The 23,449-nt window shown below is 38.7% G+C and overlaps 1 protein-coding gene across 2 annotated transcripts in view; it reads left to right on the top strand.

The window, feature by feature from the left end:
• LOC149229136 (uncharacterized) overlaps positions 1 to 23,154 on the top strand; it is a 144,285-nt gene extending 121,131 nt beyond the window's left edge. For both annotated transcript variants that reach the window (XM_089378493.1, XM_089378494.1), the window contains 3 exons: positions 21,403 to 21,629; positions 21,747 to 21,966; positions 22,595 to 23,154. In XM_089378493.1, coding sequence (XP_089234619.1) covers positions 21,403 to 21,629; positions 21,747 to 21,966; positions 22,595 to 23,007 — 860 coding nt within the window. In that variant the 3' untranslated portion in view covers positions 23,008 to 23,154. The remainder of the gene's footprint in view (positions 1 to 21,402; positions 21,630 to 21,746; positions 21,967 to 22,594) is intronic.
• Positions 23,155 to 23,449: the final 295 nt, after the last annotated feature.

Below are 23,449 nucleotides of genomic sequence, written 5' to 3'. Positions count from 1 at the left end.
GCTGTCGTTTCCTAGATCTGCTGTTTCTGACTGCTTTCGGGCCGAGAGGACTGCTCTGTTGCGTTCGGAGCATCTGTTTCAGTGAGGAATCCCTTTCGTTTCACGCGAAAAGGTTTCCGGTAGCCCTAGTTGCGTCATTTTTCAGATCGGGAGGTATACAATGTTTTTTTTGCAGTTTACTGTCATTTTCTCTCTGCTTATTTCGGTTTCGGTTTATTTAGCTTTTTTTTTTCCCGGATCTATACCTTTCATTTCTGCGTATGCTCTTTGCCCTGCGACTTTGTGCGATCTGGGCAAATCAGAAACAGAAAGAAAGGATTTTTTTCATGCGTATGCTCTTTTCCCTGCACCTTAGTGTGATCTTGGAAAATCAGAAACATTGAGAAAAATATTTAGTTTTTCGGTTAAAAGCTAACTTTGAGATTTTTTTTAAAATTCTAGTTTTTTGGCTAAAGCTAACTTTGAGCCGTAAGGTTCGTTTTTCTTTGCATATTCGTGTTGGGTTTTGTGTTTTGTGTTTTGTAGGGAAAAGAGCCTTCCCAAGGCAAGCACGCAAATCGAGGCCCCCCCCCCTCTCTCTCTCTCTCTCTCTCACTCTCAAATATTTTGTATAGATCAATTGGTTCAAAGACTTTTTAAGAGAGTAGAGGTCTTGGGTTCAAGTCTCCATTTTGTGGGGGCGGATTTTTTCATTCCCGCACATTCGCGCACTTTGCCGGCAACGTCAACAATTTTTTTTCAAAAAGCCATAACTTCTTCATCCGGAAGCCTTTTTCAGAGCCGTTTTTTTTAAAACCGCCTATTTTTTCGAGATCTATCCATTGGACCACTTACTTTCAGCATCTTCAGCTTCAGTTTTTTTTCAAAAAATGGAATGTCCATGCCAAGTCATTCTTGACAGCACTAACTACTTCCAATGGGTAGCCTACATGGGAGATTTACTTAGAAGTAAAGGTCTCTTCAGAATAGCCACAGACCAAGAGAAGAAACCCAAAGATGAAGACAAGGCCGAAAAATGGGAAAATAGACAAGATCAAGCACGTGGTTTGATAGGAATGTCTGTTTCTCCTGATCTTAGATTCCACATTGCAGAAATTGAAACTCCTCATGAAGCATTAGAAAAACTTGCTAAAGTTTTTGGGATTAAAAATGAAATTAGAGCCCATCAACTTGAGAATGAGTTGCTTACTTTGGATCCTAATAATTTTTCTTGCATTGAAGATTTCTTGTCCAAATTCAAGACCCTTAGATATCTCTTGGAAGGTGTTAAAGTTAAGAAAGAAGATGGTAACCTTATTTATTCCATCCTTACTAAGTTGGGACCAGCCTACTCTGTATTTGTTTCCACTTTCCATTCTACAAGGGAAGCTTTCATTTGTCAAGGCAAAGACTACAAACCCCCTTCCTTTGACTCCTTTTGTGATTCCTTAATAAGAGAACAAGAAAAACTCTTACACCTTGGTCTTCTTAATCTTGGAAACTCTTCCTCGAAAGCGTTAGCCGCCCAGCAGCAACCAAATTCAAAGAATCCTAAGAAGTCTTATCCTCAAAGGAATGGTCCTAAACCAACTCAGCCTCAAGATGAAAGATCATTTCAGCAAAATGACAAGACCAATAAAAACAAATGGAAGAGGACTGACCGACATTGTAACTTTTGTAATCGAGATGGCCACTTAGAATCTAAATGCTTTAAGAAGATGGAAGCCTTGGAAGCCGCAATGAAGAAACATAACATCCATGTGGAGCCTACTTCAACTTCAACTTCCGGAATGGCACTTTCTGCATGTCGTTGTCAATCATCACAGTCTGGTTATGCTTTAAATGTATCTTCTTCTTCTTCTCATTCTCATGAGTGGCTCATTGATTCTGGAGCCTCTTATCACATGGCCAAAAACCAAGCCATGTTTTATTCTTTAAAAGATTGTAACACCAAAAATATATATGTTGGTGATGATAGATCTCTTAGTGTTGTAGGGACTGGAACTGTTCATCTAGACAATGGTCAGTTTAATGATGTATTATGTGTTCCAACCTTATCCTCCAACCTTCTATCTGTCTATCAGATAACTCATTCAGGTGAAGGCAAAATTGTTGAATTTTCACCTCATGATGTTGTAATCAAGTATCTAAAAGATCCTAAACAGATTCTAGCTACTGGTCTTGCTGATGATTCCACAAGGTTGTATAAGTTTCACAACTTTGGGTCATCAAATCTTCCCTCAGCATTTGTTGCTCATAATGATGAAGTGAGCAAACTTTGGCATGAGCGATTTGGTCACTTAAACTATCGCTCCCTTCAGCATCTATGTAAAGAAAATATGGTGACAGGTCTTCCTATGATATCTTGCAGAGATGGTGTTTGTTCCGGATGTGTACTCGGAAAACATCATCGGGATAGTTTTGACAAACGTGCCTCTTGGCACGCCTCAGCCCCTTTACAGCTTGTGCACAGTGATTTATGTGGTCCTCTTCCTGTTGCTTCATTCTCTGGTTGCAAGTACTTCTTAACCTTCATTGATGATTTCTCCAGACGCACTTGGGTATACTTCTTAAAACTCAAGAGCGAAGTATTTAACACTTTTTTGGCCTTCAAAGCCTTTGTTGAAAAACAATCTGGACATCAAATTCTTAAGCTACGAACTGATAATGGTGGAGAATATGTTAAAAACACATTCATCAACTTTTGCACTGAAAATGGAATTCAAATGCAACATACTGTTCCATACACTCCACAACAAAATGGTGTAGCTGAAAGGAAAAATCGCACCTTAAAGGAAATGGCTAATTGTATGCTGCAATCTAAAGGACTCAGTCTTAGTTTTTGGGCCGAAGCAATTAATTGTGCAAATTATATAATCAATCGCACTCCTACTAAGGTTCTAGAGAATATCACTCCAGAAGAAGCTTGGAGTTCCATTAAACCAGATGTAAGTCACTTTCGTGTGTTTGGAAGTGAAGCATGGGCCCATATTCCAGATGAAAAGCATAAAGCTTTAGAACCTAAGAGTGAGAAATGCACTTTTGTTGGATATTCTGAAGATGTAAAAGGTTACAGACTTATTCCATTTAAGTCCAAAAATGTTATCATTAGAAGAGATGTAAAATTTGATGAAAATAAATCGGCCTGCGAGCCTAGTCCGGCGGATGTGCCACCTCTTCCTATCTCTTCTACTTTTGAAAACATTTCTTCTTCAGATGATGAAAGTGAGGATGACAATCCTCCCCCACCTTCTCAGGATCCTCAACTTCCAAGATGGGTCCGTGCTACTCGAGATGCAGCAGGTGATCTTGCCGGTGATCCTACAGATCAGCGACGTACACGTTCTCAGTTTGAAAGAGCCTCTTCTTTACTAGCTCAAGCTCCAGTAAATCATGATCCTGACACTTTTGCAGAAGCTTCAGGCCATCCACATTGGGAAGCAGCTATGAATGAAGAATATCAGTCATTGATGACAAATGATACATGGGATCTTGTTCCTCTACCAACGGGACGAAAACTTGTAAGATGTAAATGGGTTTACAGAACCAAGTATGGACCAGATGGCAAAATTGATAAACATAAAGCTCGTCTTGTTGCTAAGGGCTTTTCACAGGTTGAAGGAATTGACTACACTGAAACCTTCGCCCCTGTTGCCAAAATGAACTCTATCCGCCTTGTTCTTTCCCTTGCTGCCTCTTTAAAATGGGAAGTCCATCAAATGGATGTTAAATCTGCCTTCTTGCATGGGGACTTGCAGGAAGAAATCTATATGGAACAACCCATTGGCTTCATACAAACAGACTCAAGCCTTGTGTGTCGACTTAAGAAATCCCTTTATGGTCTCAAGCAGGCTCCTCGGGCTTGGTATGCCAAAATGGATAGCTTTCTTTTAGAATCTGGCTTTTCTAGGTGTCATTCTGACAATACTGTCTACACCAAGAAAGTGGGTGACTCTCTTATCATCCTTGTTCTTTATGTTGATGATCTTATCCTTACTGGTAGTGATCCCAACCTTATAAACCATGTGAAGTCTATCCTTAAAAAGAAATTTGAAATGACAGACTTAGGACACTTACACTATTTTCTCGGTCTTCAAGTCTTGCAATCCAAGGAGGGTATTTCCCTTTCCCAGTCCAAGTATGCTTGTGATATTCTTCGTCATTTTCACATGGAAGACTGTAAGCCAGCCCCTTCTCCCTTTCAGTCTGGAGTCAAACTTTCAGTCTCTTGTTCTTCTCCTGAAGTTGATGCTACCTTATACCGTCAACTTGTAGGAAAACTCTTGTACTTAACCCATACTCGTCCTGATCTTTCCTTTGCTGTTGGCCTTGTTGCTCGTTTTATGCAAAACCCCCGTGAAAGTCACTGGAAAGCAGCCAAAACAATACTTCGTTATGTTCGAGGTACAGTACAGTTTGGGATTCATTACAGTGCCAAAGCAGCTCCTCTGTTAGTTGGTTTCACTGATTCTGATTGGGCTGGTGACCCTGATGATCGGAAGTCTACTGCCGGTTATGTCTTCACTCTTGGTTCAGGACCTATTACATGGGCTTGTAAGAAACAGGCTGCCATTTCTCTTTCGTCAGCAGAAGCAGAGTATCGTGGTGCCGTGGAAGCTAGTAAGGAAGCCTTGTGGCTTCGTCAGATCCTATCAGAGTTTGGCTTTGAGCAGCAGCATCCAACCTCCCTTTGGTGTGATAATCAAAGTGCCATTCAGCTATGCAAAGATCCAGTCCAGCATCAGCGCAGCAAACACATCGAACTACACATGCACTTCATCAGAAAATTCATTCATGACCATGCTCTTGAAGTACAATATTGTCCAACAGATGATCAGATTGCAGACATCTTCACAAAGGCTCTCACAGAGGCGAAGTTCACTAAACTTCGATATATGCTTAGAGTTCAGGAAGTTGTCACTAAGGGGGGATAGGCTCTAGTGCCTCCTTCCTTCTCCTATTGTGTCATATTTGTAAATCCTTCAATCCTATCCCAAGTTGTTCTTAAGGGGGGATGTTAGGATATTCCGACACATAGGATATAGTTAAGATCAACTTGGTCTAGTTTAGAGTTAGGTATAGAGTTAGGTAAAGTGTCTTTCTTTACCGTTGTACATATTGTAACTTACAATCCGACGGTCACGATATGTAGTGATCCGACGGTTCACTCTCACCTCGGTATTATCGACACTTGATCCGTGGCTTGACACCCGATTGGTCCATGAGTTCTATTTAAAGCGCATGGAGGGTCATTGTTCGCGTAATCCGTGCATGAGAGAAGCTTATGTAAATTTTCATTCTTTGATTAATAAATTGTCTGTACCCACGTTGGGACAGGCCGTGGACTGTTTCCCTCCTTGCACTCTGAGGGTTTTAACCACGTCAAAAATACTGGTGTATTGATTTGAGATCTGGTTGTGAGCGGTGTCCTTTTGGTATTCTTTCTGAGGAACTTACCCTGTAAATTCCTACATGCACTACACTAGTAGTCATAATAAATTATGAAGAATTTCCAAGCGTAGGATAAAAGACGTAATTGTTGAAGATACTAAATAAATACCCAACTCGCAAAATATATTGGAATATGTATTTTAGTATGTGTCATCATCATAATATGTAACCATAGAATATTATCCAAAATAAAAGATTAATACTCTATACTATACAAAATTAAAATGGAATATAAATTTATACGAATAAATAAAAGGGACTAGTATAAATAAAAGAAATGAACATTTGAAAAGATACTATGCATATTATACAAAATTAGAAGAAAGAATTATATGTTATTTTACCTAACCCACCAAAGTCATAAAGGCACATTATAATTTTAATAGTATGGAGGGTGGTTACGCATAAGTTCCAAAAGTAATAAGAAACCTGTCATCTTAATAGAGACCATCGCCTCTAATATAAATGCTTTACCCTCCTCACGAAGCCAACACAAAATAGGGAAAATCATCTTAACGGAGACCATCACCTCTAATATAAATGCTTTACCCTCCTCACGAAGCCAACACAAAATAGGGAAACGAACATGCAATCGACTGAAACCTGGAGAAGAGCCCTCAGGGAAAAATATAAATGGAACAAAGACAAAGTAAAAAGGGGAGGAGGAAAATTGCCTGGAGAAGAAAGGAGAAAATTTTTAACAGAAAGTTACAGACTGTAAGGACTGAGCTTTGGTTGTTCTTGAAGTTTTTGGGCATAGGGGATCAGATTGCATCAATTGGGAAGCATTTTGGAACTGAGTACCTAGGTTGTACCCAGTTTGGCTAGGAGATTTTGGTCTTTTGGTAACCAACGTGAATTGGGGCCATAACATCTCGGGATCGACTTCATACATGGAAACCAGGTAGGTGTCTGTGCATTAAAATTGATAAATTTCTTGCTTAAATTGTAGTTAGTAAATTTTAGAACAAATTCGAAATTTAATTTGGATATTATATTCTGTTTTGGGCATTACATGAATTTAGAAATTCAATTGTAAAATTAAATGGGAAAATTTTGATTTAAGCATTACATAATATCATCGAAACTCTGAAGTGCCTTGATCGAATTTCTATGTATGTGATGCAAAGTCCTTATCCTTGTAATATCATTGTTATGCGTCAAGACTTTGACAGTGAAACCTTCTCACCGAACCCTTATCATTGAGACTGTGTTAGGTACCAAGATCTTCTTATTGTGATGAAAACTCTCACTGTTGTGATACCAAATTTGTATCACTATAGTTATACCAAAATCTATTGATGACTGTTCTTACTGTTGAGGCACCAAGACTGTGGTAGCACAAAACCTTTAATCTGCATTACCTTACTATGGTACCCAAATTTCATTTCAGAGATAATTCGAGTTTCTATGACTGCATTGAGATCATCCCTGTACTCTATCCGAACTCCTGTAGTGGCACCGAAATATTACTTCTGAGATTCTTGTCCTTGTACCGAGACCTTATCACAGTGGTAGCATCGAAACCATATAGTGAAGTAATATTTTCTTCACTGAAATATCAATACAGTGCCTTCACAAGATGCCTTTGACCTTCTTACTGAGAGAGCTTCAAAGATGTAAAACCACCTTTGACCTTGACCATAGCTCTGATACCATGTTGGAAAATCCATATAGGTGGCAGTTAAATGATTTTCCTCTTAATGACATTAACTCGTGATATTTTCATTATTAATATTTGATCTCTTAGTTATCTTATCTTATCACCAAGATTAATGCCAAACAACAAATAAAAGAGAACACAAGATATAGGCACACTGTCAGGGCAAAACCCCCCTCAAGGGGAAAACCTAGTCACAAAATTCTTCCTTCAGTGGATTCAAGATGAGACATCCAAGACCCTTACAACATAGACTCGAGACTGCCTCCATCCATCAAGTCAACCTTGTCATTCTTCTTCATACTTTGATCTTTTGCAATGATACTGAACTTATCATTGTAGCACCGAGTTTACATCACTATGGTAGCAATAAGATAGAACCAAAGTACATCACTATAATATCACCGAAGTGTGATCACTGTAATAGCACTGAAATCAAGGTAGCATCGAAACTGTGATAGGAATAACATTGAGTCACTGTAATACTTAACAGAACTGTCTCCATTGCAATCCGCATTCATTGTGATACATAACAAAACTGAACCCAATCTTCAACGCAATCTTCTATGAGATCCGAGATAGTAATCTCAGTCATATCACCGAAACTGCTCTCTAAAATCCTTACCCGAATCTTGTGATCACAAACAAAGGTTCTCTGAAATGCGAGCTCTGAATTGGTGTAATGCGAAGTTCCCAGGTTGGTATATTTATTGGTACGTCCATAGTAAATAGGCCGACATGAGATTATGAAGAGTCGCGTCTTTGTTGTAGGCCGACATGAGATTATGAAGAGTCGCGTCTTTGTTGTAGGCCGACATGAGTTTATTTTATGACAGTTCCTTTGAGGCTGACTTGAAGGAGTCTTTCAACAACAAGGTGATTTCGATGGATGGAGGAGTCTTCACATATTTACTTTGACAATGACCTAAAGCCTACAATGGAGGCTTGACCTATACAAATGACCCAAGCATGAAGCCCATGCTTTAATAATTCAATTCAAATTAATAATAAAATTCTTTTCATTACATTTTGACTTCAAGTACAATTATGAAGACCAAACCTAGTTACATTTTCCAACAAGTATTTTGTCTCCATAAAATTTAATTTTCTTTCTTCATTGGACTTGAAGTATGTGACCTCTAGGGAATGTAATGGTAGTTAAGCTTGGTTCAGTGGCCCTTTTAGTGGTCATTAATGTCATTTATGTAAGGCCCTAAGGGTTTGTCATTAATATTGGTCTTGTTACCACAAAATCTAGCAGTCTAGTTTAAAGCCTAACTAAGCAACCAAGGTCTTATGGCCACAAAGAGATTGGCCACCACTGTCACCTTAGTGGGCTCTCTCCTGTAGTTTTGTGGTTGGATGTTATTGTTAGTTTTTGGTAGCATCGGTTGTGCTCTAGCCATGAAAATTGGTGGAGAGGCTAAGGCACATGAGTTTGAAAGAACCCAAAAAGGTTTGGTGAAATTCCACCCAGATTATATTTTAGTAAAATAATTAATATTTTTAATGGGGTTCCTAAGTCTAAACTTAGGGAAATTAAAATATTAATTGGTATTAATCAAAATATGGGTGAGAATGATCTAGAAGGTGGATCAATTCATGTTTTAATCTTAGTCGTTGATTAAATACTTAATCTTGGTCGTTGAAGACTCAACATGAAAAGTATAAAATGGAGGCTTGGGGTTCATTTGGAAGCACACTCAGAGAGATTGAGGAAATCGATTTTCTGAGGTGAGAAGTTTTCGGGAGGAAAATCGATTGGGGAGATCTTGCAGTAGAGGGGCAGTGAGAATCCAGAAGGACTTTCCGGAGAACACTGATAGAGAGGCGAAGAGATTTTGCAGAGAGGCAGCGCAGTAGCCGGGAGAGCTGACTTTGGGCCAGTCTGGGCCCATGCAACCTTGATGCAGAGCCAGAAGGGCCTGTGTAGAGCAGAAAAGCTGCGTGTCACGCAGAATCCAGAATTGCCGGAACAACCGTGAGAGCTGATGCAAAGGGCAAAGAAGGTGATGTAGGGATGACGCAGAGCCAAAGCAGAAATAGCTGGGGTTAGCCAGTCTTGTGTCGGATCATCCGAAATTCTACCTGGTGAAGTGAGGTAAAACTCACTTAGATTTCCACTAATATTTTGTCTGTAAAGGATTGCTAGATGAGCATCCTAGATTTGTATTCAAATATTTCTCTTGCATAATAATAAACCCTCAGAATAGCTGCATTGGTTTTCCCACATTGGGTTTTTTCGGGGACTATTGTTTCCAAAAATAAGTGTGTCCTATGTATCTTGTTCTTTGCTCTTTTTTTTGTTTCATGAGATCAAATATTTAATTAGTGTAGGCTGTAAAAGTAATTTGCTTTGATATTCATAAGAATAACTTGGTTAATGTATATTAAAAATCAAGTAGGTGAAGTAGGTTCAGATTTGCTGCAGTAGGGGTTCCTTCGAGTGTAGGCATTTTCACATGGTATCAGAGGATTGATTTTGAAACAAAAAGAGTAGATCAAGTTTTGAGTAGTGAGGTCAAAAGCTGCACTTGGCAGCAATTCGAATCCCCTTGAAGGGATTGCGTAGTCCTTGTCGGGAAGCAGATCCGAGGAAATCTCTCTCTGAGTGAGGCAACAAAGAGGTACGATTTCTAGTTCGTGGTTTGCAGAAGCAGAGGGGGTGACACAGAGCCTCAGCACAATGCTTGAAGGGCACAGTTTCTGTTGGGGCAGAAATTTGCTGGAAAAGAACGAAGACATGTAGAAGGGGAATTTTCTCCTTAGAGAACTTTCTGCCAGAAAGTTCAAATTTCTCACTCGCTAAGACGCTGAGCAGTGACTAGAGGAGTCAGTTCAACAGTTGGGTGAGATGGCATCGCATGGGCTCAGAGATGAGGACAGGTTGGAAGGAGCTTCCAACTATGTCATATGGAAGACCAGAATCTTAGTTGTTCTAGAGGAATATGATCTTGAGGCCTACGTCAATAGTGTTGTAGCTGTTCCTACTGACAACGATCAAAAGAAGTACTAGGCCGAGTAGGGGAAGGCAAAGACGCTCATTCTCGATGGAGTTCGAGATCATGTGGTCTCACACTTGCAGGGCAAGGATACAGCCAGGGAGATGTGGGAAGCCTTGTCGTCACTGTATGAAGGCTCTTCTGAACAACGGAAGATGTATTTAGAGCAGAAGTTGCAGCAGACCTTGATGTAGAAAGGAGAAGGGGTGGACCTCTATCTTCAACGTCTTCAGGACACTAGAGACCAACTTGCTGCAGTGGGGTCCACTCCTCAGTCAACCGCAATGGTGAGGATAGCCCTGAATGGAGTCTTGGATGAATGGCAAGTTTTCGTCCAAAGCATACTGGGGAGTTAAGGAGGGACCTAGTGAAGGTCAACCTCAGTGGCAACAGTGGGAGTGGCACAAAGACGAAGGAGGAGGAGGAGAACGCAACTCATCGAAGGGACAATAGAAGCCGAAGTGAAAGAAGAACATTTCGCCACATTTCGAAGGCGAAATGTTTCAGTTGTGGCAAGATGGGCCACTATGCATCCCAGTGTCCTTTGAAGAAAAAGGATAAGGATGAAAAACATGATCCTAAGGCTGCTTCAACAAATATTGACGAGGATGAGTTTGCCATGAGTGCCCACGCATCTCCAGGAGGGAGATGGGGCGATATTGAGCTGTAGTCAGGAGGGATGTAGTCAGGAGGACTACATGTGGGCAGGATCCTTAAGGAGTCCACCTCTTGGATCAATTCCTTGCTACTAGAGCCCAACATTCAGCAGTCGCGAGATGGACTTGGTGTCAGAATGATGCAGTGGAGTGTTTGGAGGACAGATGCAGTGGCTGGGGACCAGACACTGATCAATGCAGAGCAAGGTTGGCAGCAGTGCAGTTGACACAATGCAGAAGTCAACAACAGTGCAAAAGATTTAGAGGGTCAGAATCGACAGTAGTCAGATTCCAACATTCATTGTATTATGTTGAACAGAGTTAAGTTCAACTAATTTTGGATGTTTTTCAGTTGCTTCTCTCAGCAACTGAGTTGTAGTACGGATGCAATGTTAGCAGTGGCAGTGCTAGCAGCATAGCAGATGTAGCGTTTGAGAGGGCGCTGTAGTATAGATGCAACAGTGGCAGTGTCATGGGCAGCAGTACAGTAGCAACAGCAACACAGTGTTGGTGGCAACAATAGTGCAGAAAGGAGATGCTTCAGAAACAAAGCATCATGCAGTTGGACATTGTTGCTAGATCACTTTCCTCGCTAAGAGGGAGTGTTAGATTTTGGTAGCATCGATTGTGCTCTAGCCATGGAAATTGGTGGAGAGGCTAAGGCATGTGAGTTCTAAAGAACCCAGAAACTTTTTGGTGAAATTCCACCCGGATTGTATTTTATTAAAATCATCAATATTTTTAATGGGGTTCCTAAATCTAAACTTAGGGAAATTAAAATATTAATGGGTATTAATCAAAAAATGGGTGAGAATGATCTAGAAGGTGGATCAAGTCATGTTTTAATATTAACCGTTGATTAGAGACTTAACCTCGGTCGTTGAAGAGTCAACAAGAAAAGTATAAAATGGAGGCTTGGGGTTCATTTGGAAACACACACAGAGAGATTGAGGAAATCGATTTTTTGAGGTGAGAAGTTCTCAGGAGGAAAATCGACTGGGGAGATCTTGCAATAGAGGGGCATTGAGAATCCGGAAGGAGGACTTTTTGGAGAATACTGACAAAGAGGCGGAGAGAGCTTGCAGAGAGGCAGCGCAGTAGCCGGGAGAGCTGACGCTGGGATAGTTTGGGCCCACACAACCTTGATGTAGAGCCAGAATGGCCTGCGTAGGGTAGAAAAGTTGCTTGTCACACAGAATCTGGAACTGTCGGAATAGCCAGAACTGCCGTGAGCACTGAAAAGTGCAGAGAAAGTGACGCAGGGCTAATGCAAAGCCAACGCAGAAATAGCCGAGGTTAGCCAGTCTTTTGCCAGATCAACCGAAATTCTGCCGAGTGAAGTGAGGTAAAACTCACTCAGATTTCCGCTAGTATTTTCTCTGTAAAGGATTGCTAGATGAGCATCCTAGATTTGTATTCAAATATTTCTCCTGCATAATAATAAACCCTCAGAACTGTTGCACCGGTTTTCTCGCATTGGGTTTTTCCGAGGACTATTGTGTCCAAAAATAAGTGTGTCCTATGTATCTTGTTCTTTGCTCTGTTTTCTGTTTCATGAGATCAAATATTTAATTAGTGTAGGTTGCAGAAGTAATTTGCTTCAGTATTCAGAAGAATAACTTGGTTAATGTATATTAAAAATCAAGTAGGTGAAGTAGATTCAGATTTGCTGCAGTAGGGGTTCCTTCGAGTGTAGGAATTTTCACAGTTATCCCCATAAGCGAGGCTTCCCTGACAAGACTTATTAGATGACCTAAGGTTTCCAAGCCAAATGGCTCTCTAAAAATATTGCAGATACAATCACCTAGAAAGATCTTCAATAAAGGAAGTCTCAAGTATGATAGGAGTTTAATGGTTATGGAAGAAGGTACCATCAAAGCCTTGAAGGCCAAGATAAGATTTATAGACGTTCAAATACATTTTCCACAAACCCTAATAAACTAAAGGAAGGCTATTTTAATGATATGCAGATTTACAACATCAAATAACATATAATAGCAAGAAAATAACCTATGAAGGATGAGATCAATAAAGGCCTTAGGCTATTGAAGAAGGTTAGCGAAGGATAGGTAAACAAGTAAATTTTAATGGCCGAAAATGCATAAAACAACAATGAATACATAGATGTCATTCGTAATTTTAGTAGTAAAATATGCAATAAATGATAGATTTTGCCTTTTTTAAATTAATAAATGCAAACTCTCCCTAAAGGACAACAACATATAGGATTCTTGATGACAATTTATGCATAAATAGATAAAAACAATAGTTCATACAAGATATTGCACTTTTTAACATGGGATCTGACAAACCCTAATTTTAGAATTTTCATGCAAAATTGAAGAAAAATAGCATTAAACTTACACCATTCAAGTAAGAATCACTTCATCAATCCATAAGAAATCCTTTTCATGCAAAACATATCCTCCCCAAGACAATTCATACTCTACTTAGCCATTGCATCCAAGAGATAAAGAAACACTAGTGCGCGCTCCTTCAAGAGAAGAATGATGAGTGTGTGACAATGATCCAAAGGAAATTGACTCCCCTCTCTTTATATGCAGATAACCAAGTCAATTATTCTTAACTTACAATCAAAAGTCCTAAAACTTTCCCAAAGGGTGCAACATGGCTAATAATGTTGAATTTTTGTAACTTCGGTTAGTCTTCATAATTGTGAAATGATAAATAAAATTGTGGATTCCAAGTCGGCTCCAAAAAAACTAAAATTTGAATTTTCAAATTGTGAGTTTTGCCTCCTATAATGTAAGGTCGACTCCTCCATAAGCTCATGTCGGCTCAGACCAATAGTCACACCATTTGGGGCACTTGTGATCACTATAAAAGGGCCATTCGTCCTCTTCATTTGAACATGAATTCGTATCATTTGAAGCACAATTCAAATCTCATCAAGGACGAAGTCTGAGGCTAATCAAGGTCGAAATTTGAGGCACAATTCTGATCACTCTTCTTTTGTTCATGTGAAGTTATTATCTGTGGCAGATGGAGCTTATGGGCAGATTAATTCTTTGTGGTAGATCGAGCTTTTGGAAAAGAACTATTCTTTGAGGTAGACTGAATTTTCTAAGCAACAATTTGACTTGGTGAAGCAACAAAAATTACAGCTTGTTGACTTCCTGCCTATTAGGGCAGTAATTAGGAGTTGATATTATTGCTGCTTCTGAAAGATTTTCTGCACCATCATCAGGACATTCTGAAATGCAACAAGCTTCCTCCAGATCATCATCTTGATCTACATAATCTTCATCGACATCATTTTCATATTCATCATTATCTATTACATTTTCATTTTCATTATCATCATTTTGATCAAAATCTTCTTCTCCTGCTTCACCTTGTTTCGTTTCTTCACTATTGCTATTATCTTCCTTATTATCGATTTCCTTTAGATGTGTTGTAACTTCTACATATGATTTTTCCCATTGTTGAAGTTTTTCTTGAATTTTACTAAATTGCTCAATGCATTCAGGGCGAACACTTAACGACATATTGTGCGGTAGACAACGTTCAAAGACTTGCATTATTATATTGTGCGGCGGATAACGTTCAAAGTCTTGCATGGCTCTGATACCATTGAAGCAACAAAACTTATAACTTGTTGACTTTAATGTAAAAATACACAGAGGTATTTGTAATAATAATTTATTATATATAAAATGTACAAGTGATGTTGAATGTTACAATGAGGCCCTGCTTATATACCTAGGCAGGTGTCCTTTCATGATTGGGCATGTCTTTTAGACATGTCTTTTCACTTAACTAATGACTACTTAAGATAATCATCATTTGATTATCTATTGTCTAAACTTATTTTTATTTATTCTATTTGTTATGAATTATATTCATAAACACACCTATATTTCTCTGCATATTGCATCTCATTAAAGGCTTTCCTTTCTTACTTGTGCCATCATGGTTGCTATGGTCCAAAGCAACTTTGCCAAATCTTCTAACAAGATGTTTCCCATAATTGCAAGGGCAAGTATGACATGCATATCATCCAAGGCATCTTCTAACCTCCTTGGGCATTTGTTTTTTACATTCCTATATGGCTTACACCAATTGCATTTGAATGGGATGTTTACATAGGCGATAGTAAGGATGCCTTCCAGGCTTCCCTTACATCCTATTTTAAACATCTTGGGCCATGGAAGTCTTTCCATTCTTTTGATCTTTTTATCAACAATGTCAACAGTCAAACTTCCCAATATATTTCCAATTGCTTTGAAGACATCTTCATGCCATAGCTCTAGTGGAATATAGGCTAGTTTAACCCATAGAGTAGCTAGGTTAATTTTCTCCCTTACCGGATCAACCTGGGTTCCCAATAGCTTAATATGAAAATTGAGTTTTTCCCACCAAATGGCTTTAGCTTTCTCATCCTTGCCATCTCTAGATTTTAATAGGAAGACAATGTATCTTATGGCTATAGTGAAAAAGCTTGTGGCATACCCCATTTTTTTTCTAACTTTTTCCCATTTGTTGTTTTAGCATCTTCAACCCTATTTTCCTGGCAAAGAAGCACCCAATCAATGTTGTTCCTGCATATTGGAGGGTCTATGTTGCACGGGGACTCGTCCCCACCAAAATTCATGGCATTTCCTTCGTCTTGACAATCCGGGTACTTTGGAACTCAACAAAAACTTCTCCAATTGGTCGGGGACTCCATCGTGGACTTGGGGACTTCCAGGTCATCCCCGAGTCATTCCTCGAAAAATCAGGGACTTTTCGGGGGACTTTAGGGCATCCCCCAATATCATGCACATTAAACTTAAAAAAAAATTTAAGTTAAAAAAATAAATATTAAAACCTAAGTTTTAAACTTTAAAGTCAAAAAATAAAAAAACAAATTTTGAAACCTAAACCCTATTGCAACCTAAACCTACCGACTAAACTAAACCTATCGCATGCTACACACTACACTACACGACATAGTTATCAGAGCCGAACCGGTCATTGAACAAGGAGACCCCCCAGACCAGGAACTGGTCAGAACCATGCGGAAACCGGTAAAAAGACCATACCAAAAAACCGGTCAACCAAAAGCACATAAAATATTCAGATTTTAAAGAAAAACATATATTCATGTGCATCCCTATGAATCCAAACCATTTATACACAAATAAGCAAAAGTTCTCATTTATATAGCATGTAAGGGTGCACATAACCAAAATAGCACCAAGTGTAATTCATCTCTAAATCGAAAATACATTAGCAAACAAGCTCCATATGGCCTCTAGCATCCAAAAAAAAATATGCTACAACTACCTACATATCATCAAAATCATTGCCTATATTGGGATCTTCGTCATCAATTGTGAAAATTCCTGAATCTAACACATCAAAAACCCCTACTGCAATTTCTGGTTTACTATCTCCTACTTGTTCTTTACATTAACAAGTTATTTAATTGCATAAACATCGAAGTAAACACAAATGCAGCCTTCACAAATATACAAATCATGCACTGAAGTAAACAGAAACAATAACACAAGGGGCACCATTATTTTTGGACAATCGTCCTCGGAAAAACCCAATTTGGGAAAACCGGTGCAACAGATAGAGGGTTTTATTATTAAGAAGATTTCTGAATACAACTAGGGTGCCAGAAATGGCTCACCCTTTAGAGAATATCCTTGGCAGTAGTACCTCTCTCCGGAGACAGATATTCCAGCAAATCAGCAACTGGATGATCAACCCCATAGTGACTCTGATTGTTCCTTGTGCTGGACAATGAAAGCTGCTCCAAGAACTGCGTCACCCTCTCCCGGCTCAGGATCTGTTGATCAACTCCCAGTCTGCCCCACAGAATCTCCCAGTGTTGCCTTTGAAGCCCTCTGCGTCCTCTGCGTCAACCTCTACGACTTTTGCGTCAGCGTCTACGGCCCTCTGCATCTTCTGCACTGGCTCCTCAGGCCTTTGCATCAACCTTTCTTGGGCCTGTGCTGCCTCTTCTGGCACTTCACTGCCTCTTTGCTATGTATTCTTCAGCCTTTGATCGAAATCCCTTGCTGAACTGCCCCTCACTGCCACTGATCTCTAACTCGATTTCCTCAGCAAACCCAGCCCCAAAAAATTGAATGTTTGATCTCTTTTGGTGTGTCTCCAACTGACCCTCAAGCCTCCTCTTATACTTTTCCTGTTGACGATTCAACGGTCAAGATTAAGTCCCTAGTCAACGGCTAAGATTAAAACTGGCTTGATCCTTGTCTCTTAGAACTTTCTCACCCATATTATATTAATACACATTAATATTTTAATTTTCCTAAGTTTAGGCTTAGGAACTCATTAAAAATATTAATTATTTTAACATCTCTTCATCCGGGTGGAATTTCTCCAAATGATTTCTGGGTCTTAGAGATCTCATGTGCCTTAGCCTATCCACCAAATTTCATGGCTAGAGCACATCCGATGCTACCAAAAATCAATAATATCACCCTCTAAGCATTAAAATAAGATTGAAAAACCATAGCATGTAAAGTCAGGATTTTGTTTGAGTGATGGGTATTTTTTTAGTAGGCTCATGATAGAGAGTTCAACAACCAATGCCACTAACATCAAGGTACAGAGAGGGCTTGGTGCTCTTGATTAAATAGTAGTTCCATACCCTCGTACATGAGAAAATCCAATGTAACGTTACAATCCCCCCAATCCTAAAATCCTGGAAAACTGTTAAGTCCGCTGGATTTTGAGTGAGATCTAAAATTCTACTTTCTCCATATGAAATCCAATGAAGTCAAAACCACTCTCAAACATCATGAGTCATTTCATGGTAATGTTAAAATTTTAAGTAAAAGGATGTCCTTTTACTTTAAGAATTTAACATTACCATGAAATGCATAGCAATAGTAGAGAAATATGCTTGAATATTAGGCACCTATTATGGACTAGTGCCCAACTAAGACAAACATTAAAAGAAAAAAAGCAATACAGGCCCCACTTCTTGTGTTCTACGCGGCTTTACTATTCCGAATTGGACAAAAACGGTTCAAGTCTGATTCGAACAGGTTTTTGCTGCAAAATGGTCGGACTGATCTGAACCGGCTTATTCGGCTCGGTCCTTATAGCACTGCTACATGGCAGCAGCGAAGGTAGACACGACGACGAAGGTAAACACAGGTTGCAAGGAAACACTGAGCTCGAGCAAAGATTGCAGGTAAACACAGGTTGCGAGGGTTGCAGGTAAGTGTTGAGCGAAGTCTAAGACGGCGGGCGAAGGTAAACACCGAACATAGAACTCCATTCACGGCGGGCAAAGGTAAACACTGAAATGAGAACTCCATTCACAACGACAAAGGTAAACAAGGCTGAGAGAACTCGAGCGAAGATTGCAGGTGAGGCAAGAGTCGAGCGAAAAAGCGAATTTTGAGACTCTTAATTTGGGATTTATAATTAAATTTTAATGACTTATTCATGTTTATACTTTGCAGCGACTATACTCCATGAATTAATTTGCCTTCAATTTGAACTTCTCTGTTTTTCCATGTCTATGATAAACCTTTTCTTGGCATGAATCTTTGAAATTTCCCTATGCCACAATCACGATGACTTTAATACCATGTTAAATATATGCAAGAGACAAGCAAGAGAAACTAGATGATATATCAATGTGCTACTAAATTACTAGTGGTGTTGTTTATATACGTAGCAAGTTCCATTATTCATTTTAGGAACCAATCAACTAATTCCCTGAATACATTAACATAAACATCATTTATTATATATAATTTATTTCACTTTATGACATTATTACTTTTGTACATAACATTTGTTTCTCCTAAAATAAACATTACAATGGCTAACTCATCTTTAACACTTAATATTATAAGGTAAATAGATGGGATGGTAATACTCTTTGTGCTCTATAAATAATATTGATTATGAATGATTATGATATACATTACACTGATGACATGTCCCATAAGGTTCTTAATTTCTAGACTCTTAATTTGAGATTTATAATTAAACTTTACTGACTTGTTCATGTTTATAGTTTTATTAAATTTTATTTTTAGTCTTTGAAGTTTAGTTGCTACTTAAATTTCGAAATGATTCATCATGCATCGTAGAATGATTATGTAGACATTAGTGGATTGTAGGTTGTAGCAGACTAGTAGTTCTTCTCAAGTTTTTGACAATGGGCAATGATGATTAGATAGTATTAGACTTTAGTATTTTATTTTGTAATTTGAATTTCAAAATTAGTAGTACTATTTTTTATATTTTAATTTATCATTCATGTTTATTATGAATTACTAACTTTTATTTTAATTTTAATTTTTAATAAATATAAAAATTAGTTGCTGCACTTGCCATCCCCAACCTGTCATCCCCTGAAAATTTGGGGTTGCGCTCTAGCCATCCCGGAAACTCATCCCCCCGTACCGCTCTTACCCCCGTCCCCACAACCAGTGCAACATAGTGGAGGGTTATTTTCTGTATAGATTTAATTCTATCAGAATTTTCATTCTCCCCTTAGAGATATTGATAATGCTTCCTCTTTCTTCTTCTACTATCCTTTATTCCCTTTTGTAAAGGGAGGTTCCTCTTTTCTGGAGATCATTTCTTGTCAACCCATATGCTACCAAGGACTCCGTCTCAGGGGAGATGTATTATTCAAGTAAGGCATGCATAATACTCATTGAGAATGCTTGGGTTCACATCAACTATGAAGGAATTGTTGACAATATGACCCTGTTCAGAAGAATTATATAGCAGAAAGAAGCAGTCTTGCATAACTTCATTAGCTAATAAGGCATTGACCATGGAGGATGGCTTTTTCGCCTGTATATTGCTTCAATTTGCACAGGTGATGGATATTTGTGTTTCCTCTAAGTGATTATAGTAGGCAACTTCATCAAATTTGACCTCTTTTCCTTACAATTTCCTAAATCAGGTTTTACACCAATCCTCTGACCCCCTAACTTTTCACAATCCTTTATATTCATGCAAATTTGTAGTTGCACTAACACCTCACCTGCATGATTCCTTCGATGTCTTGAGGAACATGGCTTGTGATCTTGAGCTTCAATCCCATAGTTGTACCTGCCACATCAGTTAGATTCAAATTTGTGATGATGGGTTTGCACTAGGGTTCAACCAAGGCTTTCCATCTTGATGGTGATAATCAACCTTTGCTAGGTGGAGAGTTTCATCACGGTCTTGGTGTGGAGAAGTTTGCAATCCTTGTTGGTTGGATCTTGGTGAGACCTCTTTTGGGCTACTGTGTATACTTGCTTTTCCCTTGTACTTCAAAATTTTCATATTCCTTCTCCTTCCATGTTTCAAGGACCTCCTTCTGGGATGGAAAGATGATATTCTCTCCTTGTAACTCCATGGGATAATTTTAATAGTTTATCAATTCTTCTTCCTCCACCATTAGGCTGTCCAACCTACTTGGTCAAATATATACATGAATTTATCGTCACCTTAGTGACTGACGTGGTCTCAAAATAATCCTTATGCCACCTTTCCTTATGTGTCTAAAAGTCAATCTAAAGGAGAGACTGTTAGTGTTATGGTGGCTAAACCTTGTCTTGGTGATGTAATCTTTTAAGGGGTGTCGTTTGGTCGAGTGGGTTATGTTTATACACCCTTTGTGATCAGCCTATGGTCATGTGGGTGTTAGTGGGGGGCCATAGTGGTCCCACCACTAGGGTTAGGGCCCACTTAGGGGCTATGTCTAAGCTCTAAAGCTACCCTCACTCCTATACGTTTGCTGTCTTTATCTATTTGTATCATCAAGCAAGTAGATCATATGGATCTACTTGATTACATCTCAGGGGTACTTATGTAGCCATGCACAATCTGCTTGTCTCTTGTATACTGGGTTGTCTCTTTACTATGTGATTATATATTGATATGGGCTTATTATAATCACTCCCATAAGATATTCATTCTAACAGTATCAGAGCCACAAAAAACAAATGAAAGAGGAGGGTTCCATTAATCTTGTGAAGCTGGTCATCCAACAACGAAGGAATTTGTTAGTCTAGTCAGATTCAATGAATTGGTTCTCTTTTGAAAGGAAGGGACTAGCCTTGTGTATTGAAAGTAAGTTGATCTTTCTAGTGCCACAATGTAATTACTAATTGAGTTAGTTTGGTTTGGTTCCATTCCAACAGAACTCCTATATTTTCCAATTGATCCGAAACTTTTTTGATTTGATATTTCTAAATTTCAAAATGATTTTGGTCTCATCCACTAAATGATTAATTATCCTCATTTTCTCCATTTATCTGTTACTGGTTTGATTACCAGTTGGGAATCTCCTTTCACTAGCTCCCTTAACTCCCATACTCAAACTGAATATTAGGCCTTCGATTAGAGGCTAGAGCCAAGACTTCAGTCTCACATTTGGAGGCTTATCTAAATGCATAAACATAAGTGAGGATCACATTCCATATTTTCCCAGATTGTTGTTCCTCGCCTGCCGTGGGAAGGTTCTCTTTCAATCGTGATCAAAAGTCAGTTTGAAAGTCCATTGAGGATGCCTGACCCAATGCAAATATGCGTAATTGTCAATGTGGTCTCTTTGCACCTATCCTTGAATGGTTCAAAAGCACAAAATTTTTGGAACAAAAACTTTCATGCTTACAATGAGTGACACCTGACTCTCTTTTCTGATATACAGCCATGCACAAAAATCAGCTGCAAGATTTAGCTTTCAGGGGTGGTTTCAGTTTGCCTTCATATTCCTCTGTGCGGAAAGGCCCTCCACATGTACCTCTTTTCAAGGCATTTGTTACATTTGAAGGGGAGACATATGAGAGTCCAGAATTCTATGGTACATTGCGGCAAGCTGAACATGCAGCTGCAGCAGTAGCACTAAAGTCACTGACAAAAAAAGGGTTTTCCCTGGTATAATTCTTATCACATTTTGATCTGATGTTTCTTTAGTAGATGTTGTTTTCTCCTTTATGAATTAATTCAGCAAAATCATTAACATTCCAACTGATATAGATTCTCTATTTGCAGGATGAGTCTGCTATGTACAAGAATTTTTTGCAAGAGTTTGCCCAGAAGGAAGGAATTCCTTTCCCAGAGTACATGACAGACCGATTTGGTCCATCACATATATCTATTTTCAAAAGCACTGTTAAGTTTGCTGGGTTGGCATTTGTAGGCAAAGAAGCCAATTCTAAGAAACAAGCAGAGAAGAATGCAGCAATGGCCGCATGGTCTGCTCTCAAAGATGGTGAGATTTTCTTCTGCAATTTAACATTCTTCTGAAACATAGTGCTAACAATTGGCTTGTTTAAGTGCTAAAGGATTTCACACTATCCTTTATTGATTGCGACTTTCGATCTAAATGCTTAATAATTACGGATGGGTAGCAGGATGCTGTTTGGCACTAGATGTTTTTGTAGCATTATCTGAGATGTGATGTCATACCATCTACAGTTGTGCAGAGGACACTATTACTTCACTAGTTTTGAGATCACTGGGGTGACACTTTTGATATATGATGGCTTTAAACTGGAAGTTCTGGGTAGGAACTAGATCGGTTGGGTGGATAAAAACAAAATATGAATGTCTGATTGGATGGAAAGTTAGTCTCTTTGTTTCAAGTTGGAAGTGTTAATGAGAATCAAGATTCTCGAGATAATGAGGTCAAGAAGAAGTTAAGAATGTCATTGCTTATGTGATGTATATTACAAAATTCAATGTTAAAAGTTTCTTGTTGGCCACAAATCAAATTTTAGAATTTTCGAAATCCTGCTAGGGTTTCTACCTTTGTTGACAGGTAACTCAGTTAAGTTCATACTCAATCTAAAATTTACAATTCATGGCAATGCCTAAATTCTTGTGTTTTGTGGACCCAGGTAGGAGCTTGTCTGTTTCAACAAGGAAAACTTCAGACAATGGAGGAAAAGAAGCAGACCATGAACCAAATGTTAATATACAACAATCACTTGGTCACTTGGTTTCTCATCTTAACAAGAGTCTTTCTGCTTTATCTCTTACAGACAGTCCTGATTCAGAAGATACAGATAAAGGAAAAAAGAAAGAGCTCGAACAAAATATGGCAGCAAGTACACTAACATGTAAAGATAAGGACACGGTCCAACAACTGCATAGTATGCCATTACACAAACAATTTCCTTCAGGCACAACAATCAGGGTTGTTCCCCAACCAGGGCCTGTGAGTGGCACTGGTCCGCAGATTAGGAATAACACATGGGTTGCGATGAACGTAACTGATAATGCAATGCAGAATAAACATAATTCCACTTAAATGCATTGCTATATATTTTGGAACTGATTTTAGATACAACTAGTATATAAATTGTCAAATCTTGAGAATCATTTTTGTAGAAAGTTGGGGTCTATGCCATTTATACCATAGCTTGAAATGAGAGCTTTCATTTCTTTATTTCTTTCACTTCTCTGGAAATCCGATATGCCTTCTAAATTGTTCAGTATATTGCTAACCTCTTAAACCAGAAGGAAATAGAGCTTTGTTTGTTAAATGTTTATATGTCCTAGGTTTAGTGCGTTTGGCTCTCTTGAATACCAACTGATTGACAATAATTGAATTCAATTAGCTATAATGAAAGGTGATGTATAAGAAAAAAGTTTCTATTTAGTTATGGACTTTATACTGAGCAAATGTTTACAATCTGGCATGATACTTGGATTAAAATTTAAGAAACATCAGGTGAATTGGTGGCCGTTTG

This window comes from Pinus tabuliformis, chromosome J, assembly GCF_031772625.1.
Source record: "Pinus tabuliformis cultivar Carrire ecotype Pingquan chromosome J, CPIR1, whole genome shotgun sequence".
Lineage (NCBI taxonomy): Eukaryota > Viridiplantae > Streptophyta > Pinopsida > Pinales > Pinaceae > Pinus > Pinus tabuliformis.
Note: the sequence above shows the minus strand (reverse complement) of the source record. Positions and strands in the feature narration are given on the sequence as shown.